The sequence below is a fragment of the Anguilla rostrata genome, chromosome 4, assembly GCF_018555375.3.
Source record: "Anguilla rostrata isolate EN2019 chromosome 4, ASM1855537v3, whole genome shotgun sequence".
NCBI lineage: Eukaryota > Metazoa > Chordata > Actinopteri > Anguilliformes > Anguillidae > Anguilla > Anguilla rostrata.
Window position 1 is genome coordinate 20315034 of NC_057936.1, and position 22109 is coordinate 20337142.

Here is a 22109-nt window from a genome sequence, read left to right on the forward strand (position 1 = left end):
AGGTAGGAAAAAAGAGGCAGAGCACCCTTGAGTTATATAAAGACACTTTCTGCGTTGATGTCAGAGCTTTCAAAAAACTGCAAGTATTCTTTTTGATTACTACATAGGCTACAATGACAAGATAGCTGCTTATTAAAAATATGGAGAAGTTCTCTCACTCCCCGTAGCAAGTTCATGATTTATATCGATCTGTCTCCCCCGTGTGGCTACAGGTTCTTGCCGTTTTAATGGTGATGTCATTAAACGAACGTATCCGACTGTAGTCGTGTTCCCGAAGGTTCGTGTTTTCCCTTTGCCCCGTGCACCACTGAAACCGGCTCTTCCAGGGCCCTTCCCTTTAACACCCCGGTGGAACAGTGAACTTATATAATTATTTTTTGTTTTATGTCGGCGGACATAAACTTGGGTCGCAACAACGCTAACAGTCAGCGACGGCTGGAGTCTAGCATCAACCTGTCTGTCTACACAGCAAAACGGATGCATGCACTGTATCAATATTGGAAAAAAGAAGATAAGACAATACGAACTTACTTTAGGAAGATACATTGTTTCTAGAGAAAGACATACCGAACTCTCAGAGGACAAAAGGGGTGGACGAGAAAATAATAGACAAAGCCGACCGAGAAACAGGCGAAGAGAAAGGAGAGAGTGAGACAGGGGAATGCGGTGAAAATAGACCTAATTCGGAGTGGTTGTCAGCTTCTTTTCTTTGTTAACCTCTTCGCGATTTTCTTGTTCATGGATATGTCACAATAATTTTCTCCGAAGGAGTGTAGACACTTGAAAATATCTGTCTTGAAAACAGTTTTTTTTCCCCTTGACGCATACAAATACAGTGTGAGAAGGGTAAGTTAGCTCTGTTCCTAGCCTGGTAGCCAAAGCGTTTGATGTGGAATTATGACTTTGTGGGAAAAAAAGTATTTGTTGTTCGTACTGTTACGTTTCGCATGTTAACGAGCTTTGTTATTACCACTATGTTTACAGTGGCGTGGCCGTGGTAGGTAGTGACAGTCATTGCGTTACTGCAATACCTCATGCAAGTTACTGTAGGTCTGAATTTGTCAGTGTGACTTTATCGCCTCATTGTTGGAGTGTCCTATTTGTCTAAAGAATGTATAATCGTGCTTTCATCCGTGTATCCATCTGCAGTGCTTTTGCTGTATTAGAACACATTATGTAACACAATGGAATTTTTTCAATAGTACTTACTGGCCCTGTGGCGTTACAAATTATTATTATGGTGACACGGGCCCAGAGCGGCCACATTATACATGTGTTCTGGGACCTGAATTTATGTGTATGGGTATAGTTAGACCAGTGAATATTTTCTTTTGCCTGCTTTCTACTCAGGTTGAAGGCTTATCTAGCACTAGTGTTAGAAACTTCCGCTAGAACACAGTATATATAGCGTCTTGGTGAATGTTACCAGATGGTAAATTCATTAATGTTTTCAGTGTCTGCCCCCTGTTACTTTCTGCTGGTCTCTCTACTGTTATGACTTCTACACGTTTAAACTGACAAGATTAAATGTCAGTTTAAATGTGTACGGTCATGAATAAAGCAGGATTAATATTAATGTTTGAAATCTATTTTCTCTCCACAGGTATTTACTTTTCTATCAGGAGATTGTCAGGGGAAGGGAGAGAGGGAGAGACACAGACAAAAAGTCTATCTTTCTCTCTCTCTCTCTTTCTCTTTTTGTCTCCTGTCCGGCAAATAGATTAACAGTAACAACACAGAAGACTTACTGCTTTGCTCCCGCACCCCCGTCCAATAAGTAGACCACAACCTCTTTGCCCCCTTTCCTCTTCTTCAGTCATGACCTCCCCCTCCCCACCCCTCCCCTCCCCTTCTCCCTGCCCCCCTCCCCCGCCATCTCTCCCCTCCTCCCCTACCCCATCGTCTCCCGCCCCCTCCACCCTTCCTCCCCCTCCCTCTCTCCCTCCCACGGGAGAGGTGATGATCCTGGCGCTGGGGAGGAAGAAGCAGCGACTTCTCCTCTGTCTCTCGGTCCTGCCCAACCTCTTCCTGTCATTCCTGCTTTCCTCCGACCCCCTCCTCACTCTGTCCTCGCCCCACCACTGCCGCCTCCCCGCGCCCTCCCCGCCCCCTCAGCTCCTCAATTCCTCCCTGCCCTGGGAGCACGCTGACATGGAGGGTCAGGCGGGGGGGTGGTCGCAGTGCAAGCAGTACCAGTTTGTCAACGGCACCCAGTCTGGCGTGGTGGGCTGCGAGGACGGCTGGGACTACAATGTGACCGAAGGCCTGAGGAACAACATAGTCACAGAGGTACTTCAGCTGTCGCCGGCCCATCACCGTAACAATGCTATCTGGCGATTTCTGCTAGTGTTTAAAAAAAAAATGTCAGTTAAGTATCCATGGTTGAGCCGTGCGTATTTCCTATTGTGCTGTGGTCCACTGATATTAATATGGATGGTGCGGGTATGCGAGTGCGGTGTTAACCTGCACAAAGCAGCACGTGTGCAGTGCTTTCCAGAGATAGGGTTAAACCCGATTGCGAGGCTCATGTCGGGGAATGAGTCGTCAATTTCATTTCAAGATTTTGGATCAATCCATTGTTTTGAATTGCTTGTATGAGGGGAATCAGTCTTGGAATTTTTGGCAGAGTTCTAGGGTGAAGTGAGATTGCAGTAAGAAATGAATTTTACTGAACAGTACAAAATACCCTGCAACCAGGCACACTTTGTGCTGTGCTTGGTAATTAATTTTGCCTGTGTTCTTGGGTTAAGGATTAAATTGAATTAAATTAATATATTTTTTATTAATGAAGATTTTAATCTATAGGATTTGCACCATCTCTCAGCATGGTTTAACTGTCTCCTTTCGAGTTGAAAGGATCCTTTATGGAGAGGTTAGGTCAGAAGTCGACACCCACACATTTGTGATGTCCTTTTGTTTATATACTACTGTTGAGATACCCTGGTGCAAGATATTGCTTGTCTTCCCAAAGACTATGCAGTCATGCATATTATAACCATCCTGTATTCACTGATATCCTTCAGAAGAGAGGCCTTTCAACTGTACCGTCTCCACTGCAGAGTAAGGATCTCTGCATAGCAGTCTCCACATGCACGAATGTGATGTCCTGTAGCAGAGCATGCAAATAACGGCTCAGCTCTCGCGTGTACGGACATGCTATCACCGTTTCCATAAACAGAACGGTTGGGCGCTGCGGCCCGACCGGGACCTTCATATCAATGTTCTCTCCCTTCCAGTGAGCCGCGAAAAAGAGAGGTGAATGTGATGTGAGAGCAAACTATGCCTTGTGGCCAGTGCTCTCCGCGTCTGATTTGTACAGAGCAGGGGAGTTTGCCAGTATTGCGCCTCAGGGAGTTAGCATCACAGCTGCAAAATTCAGGCTGTTGTCTGGCTAGAAAAGGAGGGTGCTTTTAAAGGTCAGTCCCTGAGCGGTGGTGCAAATCCATCTTGTAAAGCTTTTCACAGAGGCCTTGTATTCTGACTGAGCGGCGGTGACAGGAAAGAAGCTGGCTAGTCTTTTCCTCCCCTGTCATACTCCAAAGCGTTCGTGCCATGGATGGAGATTTTGTTGTTGCATGTGCCGTGAAAAGGCATGGAACTTCTTTTTTCTTGGACCAACAATTTGATGTTTTTTTTGGTGCCTGAGAAGGTTACAGAAATACAGCAGCAGGCTACATGTCATGTTGCATGATTTATTTGCTTGGCTGATACCTTTTTCTTGCTTTTTTAAAGATTATACTTATTCCTTAAACTGTATACTCACTGGGGTATTTAGCACCTTTTTAAAACAGAATAATGATCCCAAGTCTCTGCCTTTATATTTGTACACATGAGTACTTTGCATTAATTAAACAGTGGCCTGTCAATTTTTTTCCATAATTTCCTGAAGAGAAATCCCATCCAACATTACAAAGATAGCGATGATAAAAATAATAGTAATAATCCATTTACACAAGGGCTTTCGTTAGTTAGAGTGAGGGCGGTGAACTTGTCTATCCGCTAAGAAGGCAGCCGTTGTGCATCACAACATTGTGCACGGCAGCCATTGTGCACCACAACACTCAGCACTCACCACACATTACTTGAAGTGGTGAAGCTGTTAAGCAGGGTGTTTGGCTAGATGGCTAGTTTGAGCAAGCCGGATTGTGCATTTGACCAGGACATTCTGGGGGAAACCCGTGCTCTGCAATAATTGCCACAGTACCAATCACAGACCTTCTTAATTACAGTAGTAGGTCACATAAATAATCTCATGAGTAATGTTTTAATTAATGCATAGTAATGTTAGTAATGTGAATTTCATGGGTAATGTTATTATGTTGGGTTAATACTGCAGGAGTTAGTGTTGCAGTGCACAATTTTTAAGCAGACGTCCAAAGTCTTGAATTTTGTGTCCTTTTGGTCTCAAAAGGATGATTATAGATATGTAGTTTATCATGGGTGGCTGGTCTCAGGCACACAGTGTTCACCCATTCTGGTAATATTGAATCCTAATCACTTCACTGGTCTTCAGTTTCATTTGCCCTTACTGTCAATATAGTAATGCAATGGAAATGAATGTTGCTCTTCATCCAGTATCATATAAACAGGTTAAGCTTTTATAAATCTATTTAAAAAACTTATATATATAGGCAGTGCTTTCGGAAAGTATGCATACCCCTTTAGTTTTTCCACATTTCCACATTATGTTACAGCCTTATTCTAAAATTGATCACATTCATTTTTATTCTCATCAATCTACACACAATACCCCATAATGACCAAGCGAAAACAGGTTTTTAGAAATTTTTGCAAATTTATTAAAAATAAAAAGCTTCTGTGGATGGGTGGAATAAATGAGTAAATACAAATATTTTTTAGCTTTGGCTCTCAGTTGAGGTCTGTGAACTTGACTGGAGGTTGTCGGTCACACCATGAACATTCTTGTGTGTCGCTGCCGGGGAGAACATGATGAGATGGGAAGGTGCGGGGAAACCCAGTCCCAGTTAGCATTTACATGCTACTAGTGGTAGTCTTAGAACCGGTTTTTCTCGCTCATCTGACATTTTAGTTCCTTCTAGACAACTCACAAAACATGTGACTGAAAGTATGAAGAATTCATGCCTGGAAAGTTGTACTGTTGATGTATTAGATAGGGCTCGGTGTTGATTACGTCACAGCCCAGTGTACTTGTATATTCTTGGCTGAATTACATTGCATATTGAAAGCAGCAGTTTCCCTGCTGTGCAGTGAAATGTTAACTTGTTGGATCATTACAAACGTATACTAGCAGTAGCAGCAGAGGCAGCGGCAGTATCAAAGGTTGCCAGGATGGGTGTAGTCATGCTGCTGTTCTAATATAGACAAGGATTCCAGTGGCGAGAGCCATTGTAAAATGAACAGGCAATAGAAACAAAACGGCTGCATGTGGATGCCATCTGTCAGAACGCTGCCAGCTCTCCCATTGAAGAATATCTTCTGTTTCTGAATTATTGATTGGAACCAACAGACAGATCTCCTCTTCCTCCTTTGTCTGACCCCTTTACCCTATTTGTCTGTTCCTCGTGTATTCTCCTCTGTGTGCAGTGGGATCTGGTGTGTGGTCAGTACTGGCTGGTGCCTGTGGAGGAGGTGTGCTTCATCCTGGGAATCCTCACCGGGTGCCTGGTCCTGGGCTACACTGCTGACAGGTGAGAGAAGGTGAAGGAATTGAAAGGGTAGACAGGTGGAAATATTGGGATGGGGACTTAAACCAATGGAGGACTCCAAAGTAAATGGAGTAAATTGTGTTATTCTTACATTCCATAGCCCAAAACGATGTTTAATGGCTTTATTTCATAAGCAGTGTGCAGAAGAGAAATTGGCTGAAAATAAAAGCTGGATGAATGTTTTTTATGTCTTACTCTGCCTGCCTCTTTCTTTCCCTGCTTTCTTTCTCAGGCTGGGCAGATTGAAGACTCTGCTTACTTCCCTTACCCTGTCAGTTATTTTTGGAGTGCTGGTGTGTGTCTCTCCCTCGCCTTCCGTCTTCATCATCACACGGTTCTGCCTTGCAGCGGCAACTGCCGGAGTCTACCTCACACTCTACATCACACGTGAGTGAGAGAGCAAGGCCTGACCGGAGAATTTACATACTGTGAGGATAATGAATGGAAGACAATGGAATGTGGAAGTACAGGGGGAAGTAATGGACTCTCATAGAAAAAGAATGATTAAAATGAACTCAATACCATCAAGGTCCATAGCCTTTATTATTTAACTCTTTCTGCATCCGAGCTAATCACTATGTGTTTAGGTACTGGATTGTATTAATTATCACAAAATCATATTTTAAAAGCAATATCTTTAACAGCAGTAACAGAGTTGCAATTGTGTCAATAGTGTTAGTTTTTGAATTTTCTGTTTGGCTGAAACAAGTACTCATCCCTGTTTTATGATAATACTTTTCCTAACACTGGCTACATTGTAAGACATTCCCAAAATTAATCTCTCTTTATGTTTCATTGACAGGTTTGGAACTTTGTGACCCATCGCTAAGGCTGCTGGTCACCATGGTGGCAGGCCTTACAACAGTTGCTGGGGAGTTGCTGTTGCTTGGCGTAGCTCTGGGATGCCAGTCCTGGAGGGGACTGCTTGGAGCAGGGACTGCACCTCTCTCTCTCTTCCTGAGCTATGGGTGAGAAAGTCATGGAAGTTTCAGAAGAATTGATGGAGAATATTCATTTGGGAAGTAATGTATTTGGCAGTTTGTGCTGCGTTTCTTGTTTGCATCTTTGGAGTATTGATGGTATGTTATGTGATTATGTGATTGTGTTTGCATTCACTGCAGAAATGGGCTAGACTACAATATTAGCACCCTTCTGCATTGGCCTAATCCACACACCCTTAGCCTTTCTTTTTTTAAAGTTATCTTATTGACATGACAGGACAATGTTGATGACATACATCAGTAAGTGTCCCAAAGTGTCCTTAAGGGAAGGAAATGAGAAAGTGTGTCCGTTGCTGACTGTCCCTCCTCCTCAGTGCACCAGGTGTGTTTCCCGAGTCTCCACGCTGGCTCCTTCTCACAGAGCGATCCTCAGACCTGCACTCCTTCAGCGAGCGGAGAGAGAGAGAGAGGGATGATGAAAGCTTCACAGGTGCCCAGAGACACAACCGGCTATATATAGACTGTCTATTTAGCGAAGCAGCCTACAGTAAATGTTTACACCTAGCGTTTCGGCCTGTTCAATTATGGGTTTAATTTAACACAGATATTAACGACACGACAGCAAGCGAATATCGCTTTTTAATGTTTGTAAAATGTGTGTGAGAAAATATGGAATGTGGAAATATTTTAGCAAGTAGTAGTATAGTTTTAGTGTGGAGACAGGAACCACATCAGCGATGGGGGTGGGAGGAGGGGGGTTGTTTTTACCCTAGATTTTTTACTTTTAACTGTGTTTGGCCATTAGCATTCAGCAGTGCTAATACCCGTCTAGGTGTTGATGACACAGGATCATAGGCTTCTCTCACTTTTTTTGAATGAGCAGTGGGCAGGTCAGCACATGTTGCATGCACCTGCACTTTGCTGAATACATACTGAACCATGCAAACGAGAGTTGGATCTGTTAACCCGTTGTGCATGTGTGGATATGAAATGCATGCATGCTAGTGCAGTAAGCATTAAAGTCTGGCCTCCACCGACACCGACGTCTGTGGCATCACAATGCCCTGTGGCCAGATCTCGGGTCATTTCTGGAAGGTGTTGCATGTCGGTTTGTGTACGGAGTGAACCTTTTGTCTGTCTTTGAAAACCATGGTCCACAATGTACAGCAGAGACAATACGTGACGACATCTGTGCTGCTGTACTATTACAGTAGCATTGTAACAGATGTCACCAGTGATCACACGGTCAAGGTGGGTTGTGGATTATATTCATCAGTTTTATGTCGGTATACACAGAGCATGAGAGGCATGTGAAAATGCAGAGAGTTAGGCGCCACAGTGAAAGGCCTGTTTCTGTTGGCTCTGTTCGCGCCCTGTGCTGTGGAGTAAAACTGCGCTGTTGTTGATACAGAGCTGGAGTCGGACCCGCCCCCCTCCAGCCGCCCGCACCTCTCCTTCCCCGAGCTTCTGCACAGCAGGAACATCTGGAAGAATATGTGCGTGCTGGGGTTCACCTCGTAAGTCCCCCCCCCTCCCCGCTCTCGGCTCGCCGGTGTGTGCTCGTCTTACCTTTCCGTCTCTCGTCCTGGGGGTTTGAAGCCTTTGCTTTCGCACAGTTTGTTTTGTGTGTGACACACTTCTTTCTCGCCCTGTCCCCCACTGTTCGTTTCACCATCACTGTGCTGGGCGTGGCTTTGTGAGTACACTCTCCTTAAAGTTAGACTCTGGGAATCAGATTGTAGGTGGCTGCTTAGCTCGTGTTTATTCTTTTGTTCTCTGACTTTTGCTCTCTCCATTTCACTCATTTCGTTGGCTCATGGTGTAATGAGTGGTTAACTCCCTCTCTATCTCTCTCTCTCTCTCTCTCTCTCTCTCTTTCCCGCCCTGCCTCCCCGCCCAGGTTAATCTCTCACGGAATCAGTCACTGTTACAGCTCGTTCCGACGTGACGTCAAAGGCACGGCCCCCAGTTTCTATTGGACTTACCTGCTTTCTGTGTGTGCGGGCGGTGCTGCCTGGCTGTTGCTGTGGGCCACTGTGGACAGGTGTGGTCGCCGTGGCATCCTGCTTCTGGCAATGACGATGACAGGTCTGGCCTCTCTGATTCTGCTGGGGCTCACTGAGTGTAAGTGGTCACGGTTAAGCTTGATTAAATATGCAAAGCCGGCTTCAGGGATCGTTTTTTAATAATATTTACTATTTTAAATAATATTTTTTGAAGTTGTTTCGTTTATAAAATTATGTAATTGTTGTTTACTTTTAAAAATCAAATTTGACTTGTGTACTGTACAAGGTTGAAGGGTCACTTATCTGTCAAAGTAACTGTCACCATCATGTGGCCAAATTAGTGTATTACAATTGCGGAGTCCATGTACTCCAGGCCTACTCAACTCCTGGGCCTGCTGGCCACAGTGTCTGCAGGTATTTGCTCCACCCATGCACTGCACCACCTGATTTCACTAATGAGCTTACTTCCTGAACCAAGAAGAAGTAAAGTAATCGGTGAAATTGGAGCAAATACCAGCATACACTATGACCCGCAGGACCTGCAGTTGTGCGGCACTGACCTTCTCACAGGTTGTTGCTGTTCCCATTCCTGGTGCTGTGCTTGTGTAGTCAGTCTGTGTGAGTAAAGGCTCCCTGCATGTGTGCGTGTCTCTTTCAGATCTCAGTGGGTCGGCCATTACGGTTTTCTCAGTGCTCGGCCTCTTCTCCTCCCAGGCCGCAGCCTCCCTCTGCATCCTCTTCACAGCTGAGGTCATCCCAACGGTCATCCGGTAACTGCTCCCCTCTTGTCTTCTAATTATGTGTTACTATATTTTTCCTATCTTCTTTCTCTTGCATCTCCCTCTCCTTCTTCATCATGTCAGTTGGTGTATATTATCTAAATTCTTGTCAGTTTTCTCTCAGGTTATATTTTGTATATATGTGTTGTAACGGAAGTTCAGAGTCAGTGTTGGGTTAGTTTATATCTCCTCTCTCTCTGTCTGTGAAATATTGTAGCTTCTTTTTATTGTGTATACTAGCCTGCTCTCAGTGTGTATGCCTTCCAATTGTCATGCTAGCCCACTCTTAGCATGCATGATGGCTAACTCTCTGTGTTTAATAGAACCCTCACTGTGCGTATATGAACTGTGTGTGTGTAAACCTGTTCTCTGCAGAGGCAGCGGAGTTGGCGTGGTCGTGGGTTCACTGTGTGTGTGTGTGTGTGTGTGTGTAAACCTGTTCTCTGCAGAGGCAGCGGAGTTGGCGTGGTCGTGGGTTCACTGTGTGTGTGTGTGGTGTGTGTAAACCTGTTCTCTGCAGAGGGCGAGTTGCGTGGTCGTGGGTTCACTGTGTGTGTGTGTGTGTGTGTGTGTGTAAACCTGTTTCTGAGCAGCGAGTTGGCGTGTGTGGTTCACTGTGTGTGTGTGTGTGTAAACCTGTTCTCTGCAGAGGCAGCGGAGTTGGCCTGGTCATGGGTCTGGGCTGCGTGGGCCGCCTCAGCTCTCCGCTCATGGACCTGTGGAATCACTACGGCTACTTCCTCCACCACGTGGTGTACTCTTCCCTGGCCCTGCTGGCCGTGCTGTCCATCCTGCTGCTGCCCGAGAGCAAGAGGAAGCCCCTGCCCCAGACGCTGGCCGACGGGGAGCAGTACCGGCGCCCCCCGCTGGGCCGGAGGAGGAGGGACAACGTGCCCCTCCTGGCCACGCCCAACCCGGAGACCTAGCGCCTGGCCGCGCTCCTCTGCCACAGCCGCCCGCCAGAGCATCACAGACGCCCGCGCAGCGCAGAGAGCGGGAAACTCTGCTGCCAGGCGATGCTGGCCACGCAGGCGAAGAGAAGGGTGGGGCTGGCGGCGGGGGTGGGGGGGGGGGGCGGGCTGGTGTGGAGTTGCACAGTCTACTTCTGATACTTCTGGTAACATATCACATTCTAGTCTTTTAATAACATTGATGGGGTCGTGCATCTTTCATGGCGCGCCACTTGCGCGACACAGCGCTAGGGTACTCGGCCTCAGCAGTAGCTCATAGAGAGAGCTCACAGCAACACATCTTACACCGCACGCTGCTGACCCTCCCTCCGTACTGACAGGCTGCATCCTGTCTGTACGAGCCATGCCTCCGAGGATAACACTGCTGCTTTTTACTCGAGTACAACAGTGCCCCCTTGTGGAGCCTCATTGATATACATATCATTAAAAGCATCAGAGACATGTTATATAGAGAGCGTGAAGGTGGGGGCCTCTCGGGTTTCCCATTGCAGGAAACACACTCGAGGCAATGACAGGAAGTGCACAGAGCCCATTGTGTAAATATGGTAGACATAGCCCCCAGTTCATGAGCGGTAACTCACACAGTTCCCCTTCTGATACTGAAGGCGATTGAGACAAAGGCACTAACAATACGTTTTGCTGCAGGTACAGTGTACAATGCTTAGGCGATAGGCAGCACACTGAGACACTGAGGCCACTGGGCTGCATACGGCCTATTCTGATTCGCTGAGGTTCTTTATGCCAGAATTTATACTCTAAACATGAGACGGCTGAAACACATGGAACTAAAACAAAAGATCTCCTTTGATACGGTTTCACATATCAGGAATGAGAGAGAATCATTAAAACACAATTTTTTTTTTTTTCTAGGCACTTTTTTGTCGTCCTTGAAATGAAGGTGTTCACTTGTGTTTCTGTTCCTTACTTTGTACTGAGGTTTTCTCTCCATGGGCTGGACTTTATGATATAAGCAACCAGACTGAACACAGAGAGTGTATCTCCAGAGCTGAACAACCCCCCCCCCCCTCCACAGTAGCATTTACCCAGGTCCAGACTCTTCTGTGTCTAGCAAATCAATACTGTGTATGTCCCTTAAAATCCAAGTCTTGGAAAGTTTGAAGTTGAAATATTTTGTTGAAAACCTATTCTTATTGTTTAATTTATTTGTTCTGCCATCAACAGTTGAGTTGGATTTTTTTTTTTAAAGATTGTGTCATTGGTACCAATCAGAAGCTGTTGAAATTAATGTAGCATTTTATTGCCAAATGCTGGCAACTAATGACAGAGTTTGTATTGATATCGCTTAAGCAGCCCCTTGGAATATGCAGAGTGGAGCAGCAGGAGACAATAGCATATTATATGGTACTTCTACTACATGCTACATGTATATGATTCAGATACAAAGCTCTCCTCACTTCTCCTTGATTAGATTATTATCCATCATTATAGATACTGTCTAATTCTTGTCTGCTAGGTTGAATTTGTAAAATGGCATTTCATTCAAACTCAGAATTCTTTTCTGCCTTCTCTCATGGAAAGAAGAATGCCTTGACAAAAGTTACAAGGGATATGGCTATGGCAAAGTCTTCTGGCTTGTTTTACAAATCTAGGTAATTGGTTTGCTAGCTAGCTCACATTGTCTGGGATTGCATTAAATAGGCTGGTAAATGCATGTGTTGCTGGGAGCTTAAAAAATTTATATTTAAATAAGTGCAATTTGAAATATACACCGATCAGCCGCAACATTAAAACCACCTGCCTAATATTGTGTAGGTCCCCCTTGTGCCGCCAAAACAGCTCTGACCCTTCGAGAGTTTTTAAAATCATGTGGAAATAATTCACCCTCTAACAATATCGTAGCTTTTTATAGCCCTGTAGCAACTAATAATGTAATAAACTACCTATGGTGTAATAACTCCCAATAATGTAATGTATTTCAAATTTTTTATGTAATAAAAACCAATAATGTAATAAGTAGTAGTAGTAGTAGTGTACTTTATTGATCCCCGGGGGGAATTTGCACTGTTGCAGCATCAAAGACAACAAAGTAACACAATCAGATACAAATTTACAATAGATACAAAATATCAGATACAAATATACAGTAGATACAAATATATACAGAAATCCAAATATACCAGAGGACACCTTTAGGGGTTGAGTCTATGCCTCGACGGGTCAGAGCTGTTTTGGCGGCACAAAGGGGACCTACACAATATTAGGTAGGTGGTTTTAATGTTGTGGCTGATCGGTGTATTTAAGTGAACAAAACATTCTTGCTAGGTTGTCATGGCAGTAAATAGTGGTATTTTCCCATGGCTATACACTAGATATATAAGCTATTAATGGTTACCAGGATTAACTATCTGCCTCAGATGAAAAAAAAATATTATACCTGGCTCACTGCCTTTTCATTGTGGTCTTTCTTGAATTTGAAATTCTGATCTTGGCTGTGACTTTACTAAAATCCCTGCTGTAGTTATTTATTTTATTTTTTACAAATCAAATTATGATTAAATATATTTGTCATTTAAACAAAGCCTGTGTTGTGAGACTTGGACTTTAAGAGAAAACAATGCTGCAGAATTGCAGTGTGTGTAGAGGTTCGGTTTTCTGAACGTGTCAGTATAGTCACATCGATAGTACATTTAACCTTTGAAAGTTTTGCCTCACTTGAATCACGTACACATCTGGAGGACAGGCTGAGTTGTCCTTTGAACTCATCCAAGCTCCCCTCTAGAGAAAAGTATTTGAAGCATATCATGACTGGTTAGACTGAACACATAGACTGAGCGTATAATGGGAATGTATGGGTTGAGTTGGGAGGTCAATGGGGTGTCACCTGTCCTTATTAAGTTCTCTTTCTGTCTTCATTAGTTTCATTTTGATGCACTCATATTCTCAAAATGGTAATCATAATAAATAACAATGACAACAGTAATAAAATGTATGACTCAAATGGTTATTGTTATATTAACTATAAAGCAAGTGATGTAATTATCTTAATAATTCTCTGATCTGACTTAATTGAAAATAAACTATAGAAAAATTATTTTGTCTTCTGTCTTGATATAACTGGTAATATTTACACGTTTATAAAAGACTGCCCTCTATTCCATTGATAAAAGATTTTGTACATAATTTTATGTAAATTTCAGTATAGTAAATTTAGCTTATGGCCACTTGACGAGGAAGTTTGTATAAATGGACAATGAGTAAAAGGTGTGATATGTAGTTAAATTGTACTCCTGTCAACAGGATACTGGAATAACATTACATTACATTTTTCAACCTAGGGATTTACTGTAACCTATAGGGAAACTGTGTGATTAAATCTACAGTACTTGCTACTGATATAAAACATTACGTTTTACCTTCATCTTCTTTCTTTAATGAATCTGTTGAATAGCATTTTAGAGGATTTCTGTAGCTTCATTGGGTTAGAGATGACATTAATAATGTACCCTTGCACCAGGCAGATTACCTCTCACCTGCTGCTGTCAATCCCAGGTGATCTGCGCACCACTGTCAACAGCCTCTATTGTCTCCAAACTCTCAGTTAGATGGTGGTGGTGGGTGGGTGGGGGGGGCTTTGCAATCCTTTTTCTTTCACGTTTGGCCTTTTTATATCAATTATTTTTTATTTACGACTAAATAATTTCAAATTTTAACATATGAAACATTTTGAAAACAAACAAATATGCTAGAATGCCTAAAACTTGCTAAACTCTTTCTGTCAATGTCACAACAACAGCAAGGAATTATAGCCAAGAATTTCACTTTTCTGTCACAAAATCTTATTTTAAACTTGTCCTCACAGTAGCAGTAGAATGAATCAATTTCAGCACAGTTTGATAGTAAATCGCTAGTCAGTTAATAAAAAATAACTGAATGGGATAATAGTTACCTATGAGCTGTTCTTTTTATTAATTAATTCAGATTAAAAAGTAGTATTGTTGCTGGAGATGAACTTTCTGCATAATTGAATCCATTTATGTTTTTGCTTTTTTACTGCTCAATGTGCATTTCCCTCATGCTTACCAGCCCATACTTTGAGGGCCACATACTTAGAGTCTGCTGTGTGATTGCCAAGGTGATTGTATTATATTCAGATTAGGTTAGTTCTGCACTGGTGTTCAGACTAAAAGTTCTGCAAGGCAAAGATGGAGACCGCTCAGCATAAGGGCTCGATTAAAATGAAATGCCTTACTTATCCTAGTTACAGTGCCACTGCAATATTCTGTGTCAATTATAATGTCCCCACTATTTATTGCCAAGAGTTACACCATGCAGAAAAGTGCCTCATAAGACTAGATCCTATTAACTTCAGCACCCTGGCTATCAGAAAGATTCCAGAAGCACAGATATGAGGGGAATGTGGAGAGGGGATATGGAAGCAGGTATATAAAGGTGATGAGTAACAGGTAAACAATGAAGAGAGATTAATAGCTTGCCCAGAGTCTATGTATACAGCTCATTGCAAAGATATTTTGAATTACAGGCACAGGCCCAGACACAGGCCACAGTGGTTTGAAACAATGGTTTGAGATATTTAATGGGTCACCCAAAGCGACACAGGAAGGGGCAGGATGGGCACTTTGGCACAAATGTCCATGGCCTTTTAGGGCAGAGCAGCTGGAGAGTATATATCCGACTTCTGCTCAGCATTTGGTCCAACAGCCTTGCATGGTTTTGGTATGACTATGCTCTCTGCTTTCCTGTCTGTCTTAAATGTCCCTCCATCCTTGTATGCCTGTGTGTTGCTGTTTGTGTGGCTTGCATTTTCATTACTTACCAACCTGTTAGTGACCCACACAGCTGACCAGCAGTGTTCTTGTATGGGCTAGTGTGTTCTGTCATCGCTTCTTTCCTAATCAAATGTCATTGTGTTTGAATTGTTACTAGCCTAGCTTACTTGTTGCGATCTATCAGTTTGTCAGTGTCATCAATCATCTTTCGTATTGTTTGCAGTCTGGTAGATCAACACTTCAATTTTCTCCTGACATGGAGAGCGCGAGCGGTTCAATTTCCAGTCATGATGGAGATACTGTGACTATGGAGATATACAGTTGGACGGTGAGTAAGCCAGTGTCTCTCTCAGCCAATTACATGTATCGGTGTTTGCGCATCGTCTCGTTTGACAAAAAAAGAAAAAAAGAAAAAAAGAAAATAAAGAAATGCGACGTGAGATGTCACAATTTTTATCTTATATTTCTCGAAACAGAATACGAATCAGAAGAGCACATAGCAAAACTCTTCCTTGGAAATAGGCCGCTCGGAATGCAATGCAGTCCCCCTACCTCACTGGCAACGCGTGTAGCCTACTTGTGAACGCTTGAACATTCCACTTACGGATAGCTGGTCCCGAGTGCATGGTGAGCACAGCTCCTTTTTGGCTCTAAACAATAATTGTTTACAATTATTGTGTGCTGTAATGAGGTTCATCGTAATAAAACAAATAAGTCACACTACTATGATGAAGAGTAATTAGCCAAGATTTATGGGTAAAATTTTGAGAACCCAACTTAAAAGACGTCTTTTTGTGTGGGTGCTCACTCCCAAGTTTTCAAATTATTTGAAAAACAAAGCGCTTGCATAAAGGTAAACATGACTTTTATTAGGCTAATGCCACATAATGCACGGGGCCGTACGCAATTTACAAATGGCACGTGTACAAACGCCCACCACAAATTCTTGAAATGTTTATTTCTTCTGGCAGTAGTTTTATTTCGAAATCAATTCAATATCTGAAAAAGAATCAAATGGATGAGCGTGATCACAAAATAATGTGTTAGTCTTCTGCTTCTCCATGCATGTAAGACGAACGCCATTCTTCCTAAGTTGAAGTGTTGACGTTGAAGTTGTGGCACAATTTTTCTGCGAATTGGGAGAGTGAGGTATAGGCCTATTCGCTTGTACTTATGCACCCTTATTAGGGAGTCCGTTTGGACCACATTTTAAGCATGAATTGTCTCATATTGTCAGATATTTATTTTACATTCAGTATTAAGTTATCTTCCACATAACTGAGCGTGTTATTATTGGTTGCTTGCTAGCTAGCTTCCCTTTTCTGCAATTCTACTTCTACATGAAGTTAAATGAAAAATATAAACTAATATTAATATTTTTTAGTAAATGCACAAACATGCGTCTGCTCTGCTTGGTAGCTAATCCAGCTAGTTAGCAATCTACTCTCGCAAGGCAGTAATGCACCCCATGTTGTTTTATTCATGAATATACACAAAGGTAATTGTGATCAATTAAAGGCTACAAAATCCCAAGACAGCAAAGTAAAACTGAATGCAGGTAGCAAACTGTATTATTTGTGCTGGCTTGTGTCCAGGCAAGCTATGTGTAATTGATTTGCACTCCATACTTTTTTAAATCTGATTCATTTATTTGTCAGGGGCAGCTAACATTTTTCATTTACTGCCCCAAATCGGCCATTTCTTATTTTCATCTGCAGTCCCAGGGGAGTTTACGAACAACACAGAAACAATTGTACAGAGTCAGTGTACAAATATGGTTGGCATTTAAGTACCTTTACATTTGTAAGGTAGCTAAAATTGATTAGCAGGATTTTTAAAATTTTATTTCAGTGGAGTGGGGATTCCATTTGTTGATTGCTTTTGATGAAAATGCAGGATGTTAAAGTACAGTAGAGGTCACACAGTAGAGGTGTGCAGATGTTCTGGTGGGTGTAGTAGAGTCTGACTGTATTTTCACTTAATGGTGTGGATAATTCTTGATACAAGACATCTGAATTGAAATGTAAACTGGCAAAACTCAATAATCTATATATTTGAGAGTATATTACAGTGCTGCTATTGCTTGTTTTTCTTGTTGAGCATGTTTGTATGGAGATTATGATGGTGTTATGTCGCAGTTTGAGACCAAGTTGCAGTTTCCCCAAGTGAGAGTAAGTCACTTAAAAATCACTTATTGACCTTTGCAGCATCAGTAGAAAAGCAGTTTCTAATGAATCAGAAATTTCATGGGTGAAAAATAATTATTTTTTAAAACCATATTTATGGTATTATTTTAAAAAAGTGCTGATTTATTCTTTGTGGATATGTTCATTCAAGCTAAATGATCAGGCCACTATGCCAACTTGTGTCATGACTAGTTAACTTTGTGGCAAATTGCTGTGCCATTTTGGCATCTTTTGCATGTCTTCTGCATAATACATGTATATAAGGGAACAAAATTAATATATAGGCTAAGTAGCGAAGGATCGTAAACAGATCCCCGTGGAACCCTTATTGTGCATTTTTAAGTGAGTGAGGATTTGCACACACTATCCTATCTGTTAAATATGAACGACAAACCAATCCATTCAAGTACATTTTTTGAGAAATGTAATATTGATATGAGACCATTGTGATGAATAGTGTAAAGGACTATAGTGTAAAACAAAAACAAACAAAAAAAAAAAAACATCACCAATCACCCCTCTTTTGTAACGTTGCAGTTTTATTTTCTCTTGGGAAATATCATTTGTAATCCCAGGATAGTGGCTTGCTCTAAAGATGAATTACATTGGGCCTAATGGGAAATTTATTTTGTTCAGGGTGTAGTCAGATGCCTAACAACCACTTTCTCTGCTACTTCGGAAATGATTGGTAGTATGCTAATAGGTCTGTAGTTATTTATCTCAAAACAGTCTCCAGACTTCCAAAAGAGGGCTAAATTGCTGATTACCAAGCATTTGGAAAATTGTCAAAATTTAAATTTATCAGATGTATTATAAAACAAAATGTCACTATAATTTAAATTAAAATGCTGTATCCAGACTGAATAGATCCTTGACATTGGAATTTCTCAAGGACTATACTCTTGTGGACAATTCATTAGCTGGAACCAGATTTTTTTTTTTAAAATAACTTTGCTCAATGCTCTGATGTCCCGTAGTAAACTTCTTCAAACATTCTGAAAAAAGTTGTTAAAAATCTGAGAACTTAAAAAACACTTAAACCCTTATGTTGCAACTCCCCTGTGGATGTTGTATGGCCCTTTCCTGCTAGCTTCTCTGTGTTGTTCCACAGCTTTCTCTTACCTTTTGCCTGATTTATGATATATAGTTTATGATATATGATATAAAATATTTATGATGTAGAAGTTAGTGTTTGCATTGTAGCATCTGTGGGTATCAGTGCTAAAAACTCAAGTGAGTTTTGAAAGGGACATAAGAGGACACTCAAAATGTTCACCCCCACATAACCAGTGGTAGATGAAACAAATATGGAGTCTACTTTTTCTGATAATATTTACCAGTTTCTCAGGGTTTCTCCAATTTCCTTTTAAATTGTGTGCATAAATATCAATTAAGGATTTAATTACTGTATGGTCCTTACATAGTGCACCAGAAAAACATTTTTACATGCTTAGTACCTTTTGTTTTGATTACAGTAATTCTCCAGAATTTTCCATAAATTAGGAACAATGAAAATTTAAATACTACTTTTACGATACTACTGTTGTAGCTATTTCTCTTTTTATTACCATACAAAATAGTGAACCAAACCTATGAAAAACCTTGTATCAATTGAATCATATTCTGTGACTTAATTATCTATAATATCCATAACATTCTCTAAAGATTTATGATTCCAAGTAAGCATAACCTCTTCATTTAAAAATTAGTAATTTCTAAATCTTTATGAAACAGTATAATCAAAGTTATTGTTAGGAATATGATATTAACAATCAATTAATAAATAAGTCATGGCGAAATATTAACTCTCTTGTATTATATTATGGAATTAGTCTTTTCTACTTTGGGTTTCAGGGTTTTAAATGGCAAATATACTGCCATAAAGCTATCTGTCAATGAAACATGCAATTGTAACTGTTTCTTGAGTGCACATGGGGTAAGTTTATAGACAATATATAACCATATAAAACAATATAAATATATGAAATATTTAGGTGAAACGGTATTATTGGTTGAAAGTGACAGACAGAGTGGTTGCTTACCTCTCAGTCCCTCCAGAAGTAATGCTGCCAAGCTGAGGTCTGTCCCTCAGAACAGGTCGCCTTCAGGAGGCTGTTCTTACTGTAGGAGGCAGGGCCTGTGGGTGCCAGCAGGAGTCAGAGGGAGGAGTAAGAGAGGTGGGTTGCTAATTAAGGCCCCAGTGTCCCTTAGACTGAATCTTCACACCGCTCACTTCTCCGCTGCTATCCTAGATAGGTGTCACTCACCCCGAAGGATTACCTCGACCATGTTAGTTGAGAATAAAAATGAGGATACGATATTGTTTACTTAACCCATAAATAATATGTGAATTTTGTCTGATGGTTTTGGACAACAATGAAAAGGCGTGAAAGATATTTTGTAAACGTTTAGTTTCTACATTAGATTATGTTGGCTTCTTGACACGGGTTAACATCACAATAAGAATTAAACAGAAGGATCTTATAATCATAAATTTGTGCAATCGCACTCTATGTGTGGCTACAGTCATTGGCCAAATATAGCAACTGTACTAATACAACTGAAATATGAGGTGACTTCTATTTGCCCTTCTAGTCATTGAAAAGAGCTCTGCGGCTTATAAAAAGAAAAGGGAATCAGATTACAGGTGGTGACAAGTGAGTGGTAGCGAGGCCTTCTGTCAGGGTGAAAGGTCTGAGCAGTGTCAGAATGTTCTTCAAGGGAGTGATGTGGACAGCTGAGAGTGATGTTAGTGTCAGAGAATGAGGTGTTCAAGTGCCGGGGCTCATTATAAAGTTCACTAAGGGGAAGGGGGCAGACAGGAATTTGAGTGGGTAAACTTTTCATCATCTTTCATCTTTTAGTCAAATAGTTTTCTTAAACTGTTTGTTGGACAACTATTTGATCAGTTTACACCTGAATGAATTATTACTTCTGTTCTCTTGGTAGGGTTTGACTTTTACACATCTTCAAGTCTTGTCGTCTTAATGTTTCTTAACAAGTGCAAAGTCTTTCACAGCCTTGCAGAGCATTTGCAACTGTGACCCTTGAAAAGGTTGTCAAAGTGAAAATGATTTGAGCTTTTGCCACAGACACTTGCTGTGCTTGTTTTATGTTTTGAACTTTGTTGGCCTTCTTTTGACACAGTGATTTACTTCAGTTTTTCATTCGCTTGTCACTATGATTCATGTTGGTACAATCTCTTCTACAGAGTAAGATCTTCCAAGATGAACATATTAATGTGTTCAACAGTACAGAACCTCACCATTCATTAGAAAGTATTAGAAACTATTTTTTAGTATCAAGACACAATCTTTATAATCAAGATGTTCTAATGGGGCAGTTATATGTAAAATGATGCAAATATTGAAAGCATACTAAAATAAAGTAGTTTAATATCAACATACATTTCAAAACTCTTTTGAGCCAAAGAGCCATCAAATGTAAAGTATAAATTAAAAGACAGTGGAGGGTGTTTTATGGTCTGACCACAACCTTAGATCAATGGTAGCTTACAAATGAGAAAGGAGAAATATTTTGACGTTGGCTTTGACTTGGACCTTAAGTGTATTACAGTTTCTTGGCATGCTTGCAGACTGAGAGATAAGGCCCATACATTAGCATTTCAGCAGTGTATTTTAGTAGCATACACATTTTCTCACATACTATGAAAACTTTTGCCATATATTGTTTTGCTTTTTTAACCTTAACGTACTGGCAGTGAACAAAAATAGAATCACCTCATCACTTACCTTCTGCAGCCATTATGTGTTCCACAATATACATATAAATTGGTCCTCACTAAGTTAAAAAGCTCTGTTGTTTGTCCATAATGTAATATGTAGTCTCTCATCAGCTATCATAAATGTACAAATGTCTTTGGTAACCCTTATCGAGACTTACCATTCACATTGCATGTTAACATGCTAATGTGTAACAAAATATTATAAATGAACTGAATGGATCTACAAGAATAGAAAAGCTGGCAAATACTCATAATGTTGAATACTTTTTATTCAGTACACTGTGCATAATCCTTTGAAAAAAACATACATTGGTTACATTCATACAATTGGTACTGTATGAAATCTAGAAGTTATGCAAACTAATCATTACATACAATGTAAAGCCAACTGCAAGGTTTGTACATGCAGTGCGTTTCACAAATTTTTTTCTTCTGTGAATATATTGTGAATTTCAAAACGTACGTACAATTTAGATGTTTTGTGATATGATTATTACATTTTACAATTACAGGCAGTCTTATCACAGCAAGTTTTTTTGTAAAATGCATCAACTAACAAGGGTTAAATAGAGAATGTGACACGTTTCTTTTGTTGTCCAGCTAATTACTGACTCTTGAACCTTTCTGGAGTGTCACATTTATATCACAGAGTGTGCACGTATCGGTCCTACTGTACTGACAGGCGGGTCACCTGCCATGATAGATCCAACACAATGGGCAAGAACTGAGTATGCCTCACAAGCTGTTGTTCTCAATCAGTGCAAGGCACTCAGGAGGAATTTCACAAGGCTATCTTTGTGTTCAAGGACAACCAAAAGGAAACAATGCAGCGTCAACAAGATAACAATGCTGGTAAAGTTTTACTTGCTGTTGGGCGACCTTGGCCTTGACTTGGTCCATATAAGGGGACAGCTGCAGCCTTGAAGTACATTTAGCCCTCTCATCAAGTGGGCCGCCACCACAATCTGGCCCCTGTGACATTCTTGTCTGTGATATTTGGCACTTTCTGTCTAGTTAATCCCACCGCATTAATAAACTTTATTTAG

At 41.1% G+C, this 22109-nt stretch overlaps 1 protein-coding gene and 1 long non-coding RNA gene across 2 annotated transcripts; one reads left to right on the forward strand and one right to left on the reverse strand.

The window, feature by feature from the left end:
- The first annotated feature begins 301 nt into the window (after positions 1–301).
- Positions 302–13436, forward strand: slc22a17 (solute carrier family 22 member 17). Its single transcript, XM_064331273.1, has 10 exons — positions 302–846; positions 1604–2289; positions 5566–5669; positions 5920–6074; positions 6490–6655; positions 7003–7118; positions 8040–8145; positions 8529–8752; positions 9293–9404; positions 10063–13436. Exons 2-10 carry the CDS (start codon positions 1819–1821, stop codon positions 10337–10339), a joined length of 1731 nt encoding a protein of 576 aa, XP_064187343.1. The 5' UTR covers positions 302–846; positions 1604–1818; the 3' UTR covers positions 10340–13436.
- On the reverse strand, positions 5956–19890 carry LOC135252781 (uncharacterized). The gene is made up of 6 exons (XR_010329470.1): positions 19361–19890; positions 10050–16131; positions 8614–9849; positions 6925–7071; positions 6548–6649; positions 5956–6093 (listed from the first exon to the last, which is right to left on the reverse strand). It is a non-coding gene; the product is annotated as an uncharacterized LOC135252781 (long non-coding RNA).
- Between the last annotated feature and the right edge of the window lie 2219 nt (positions 19891–22109).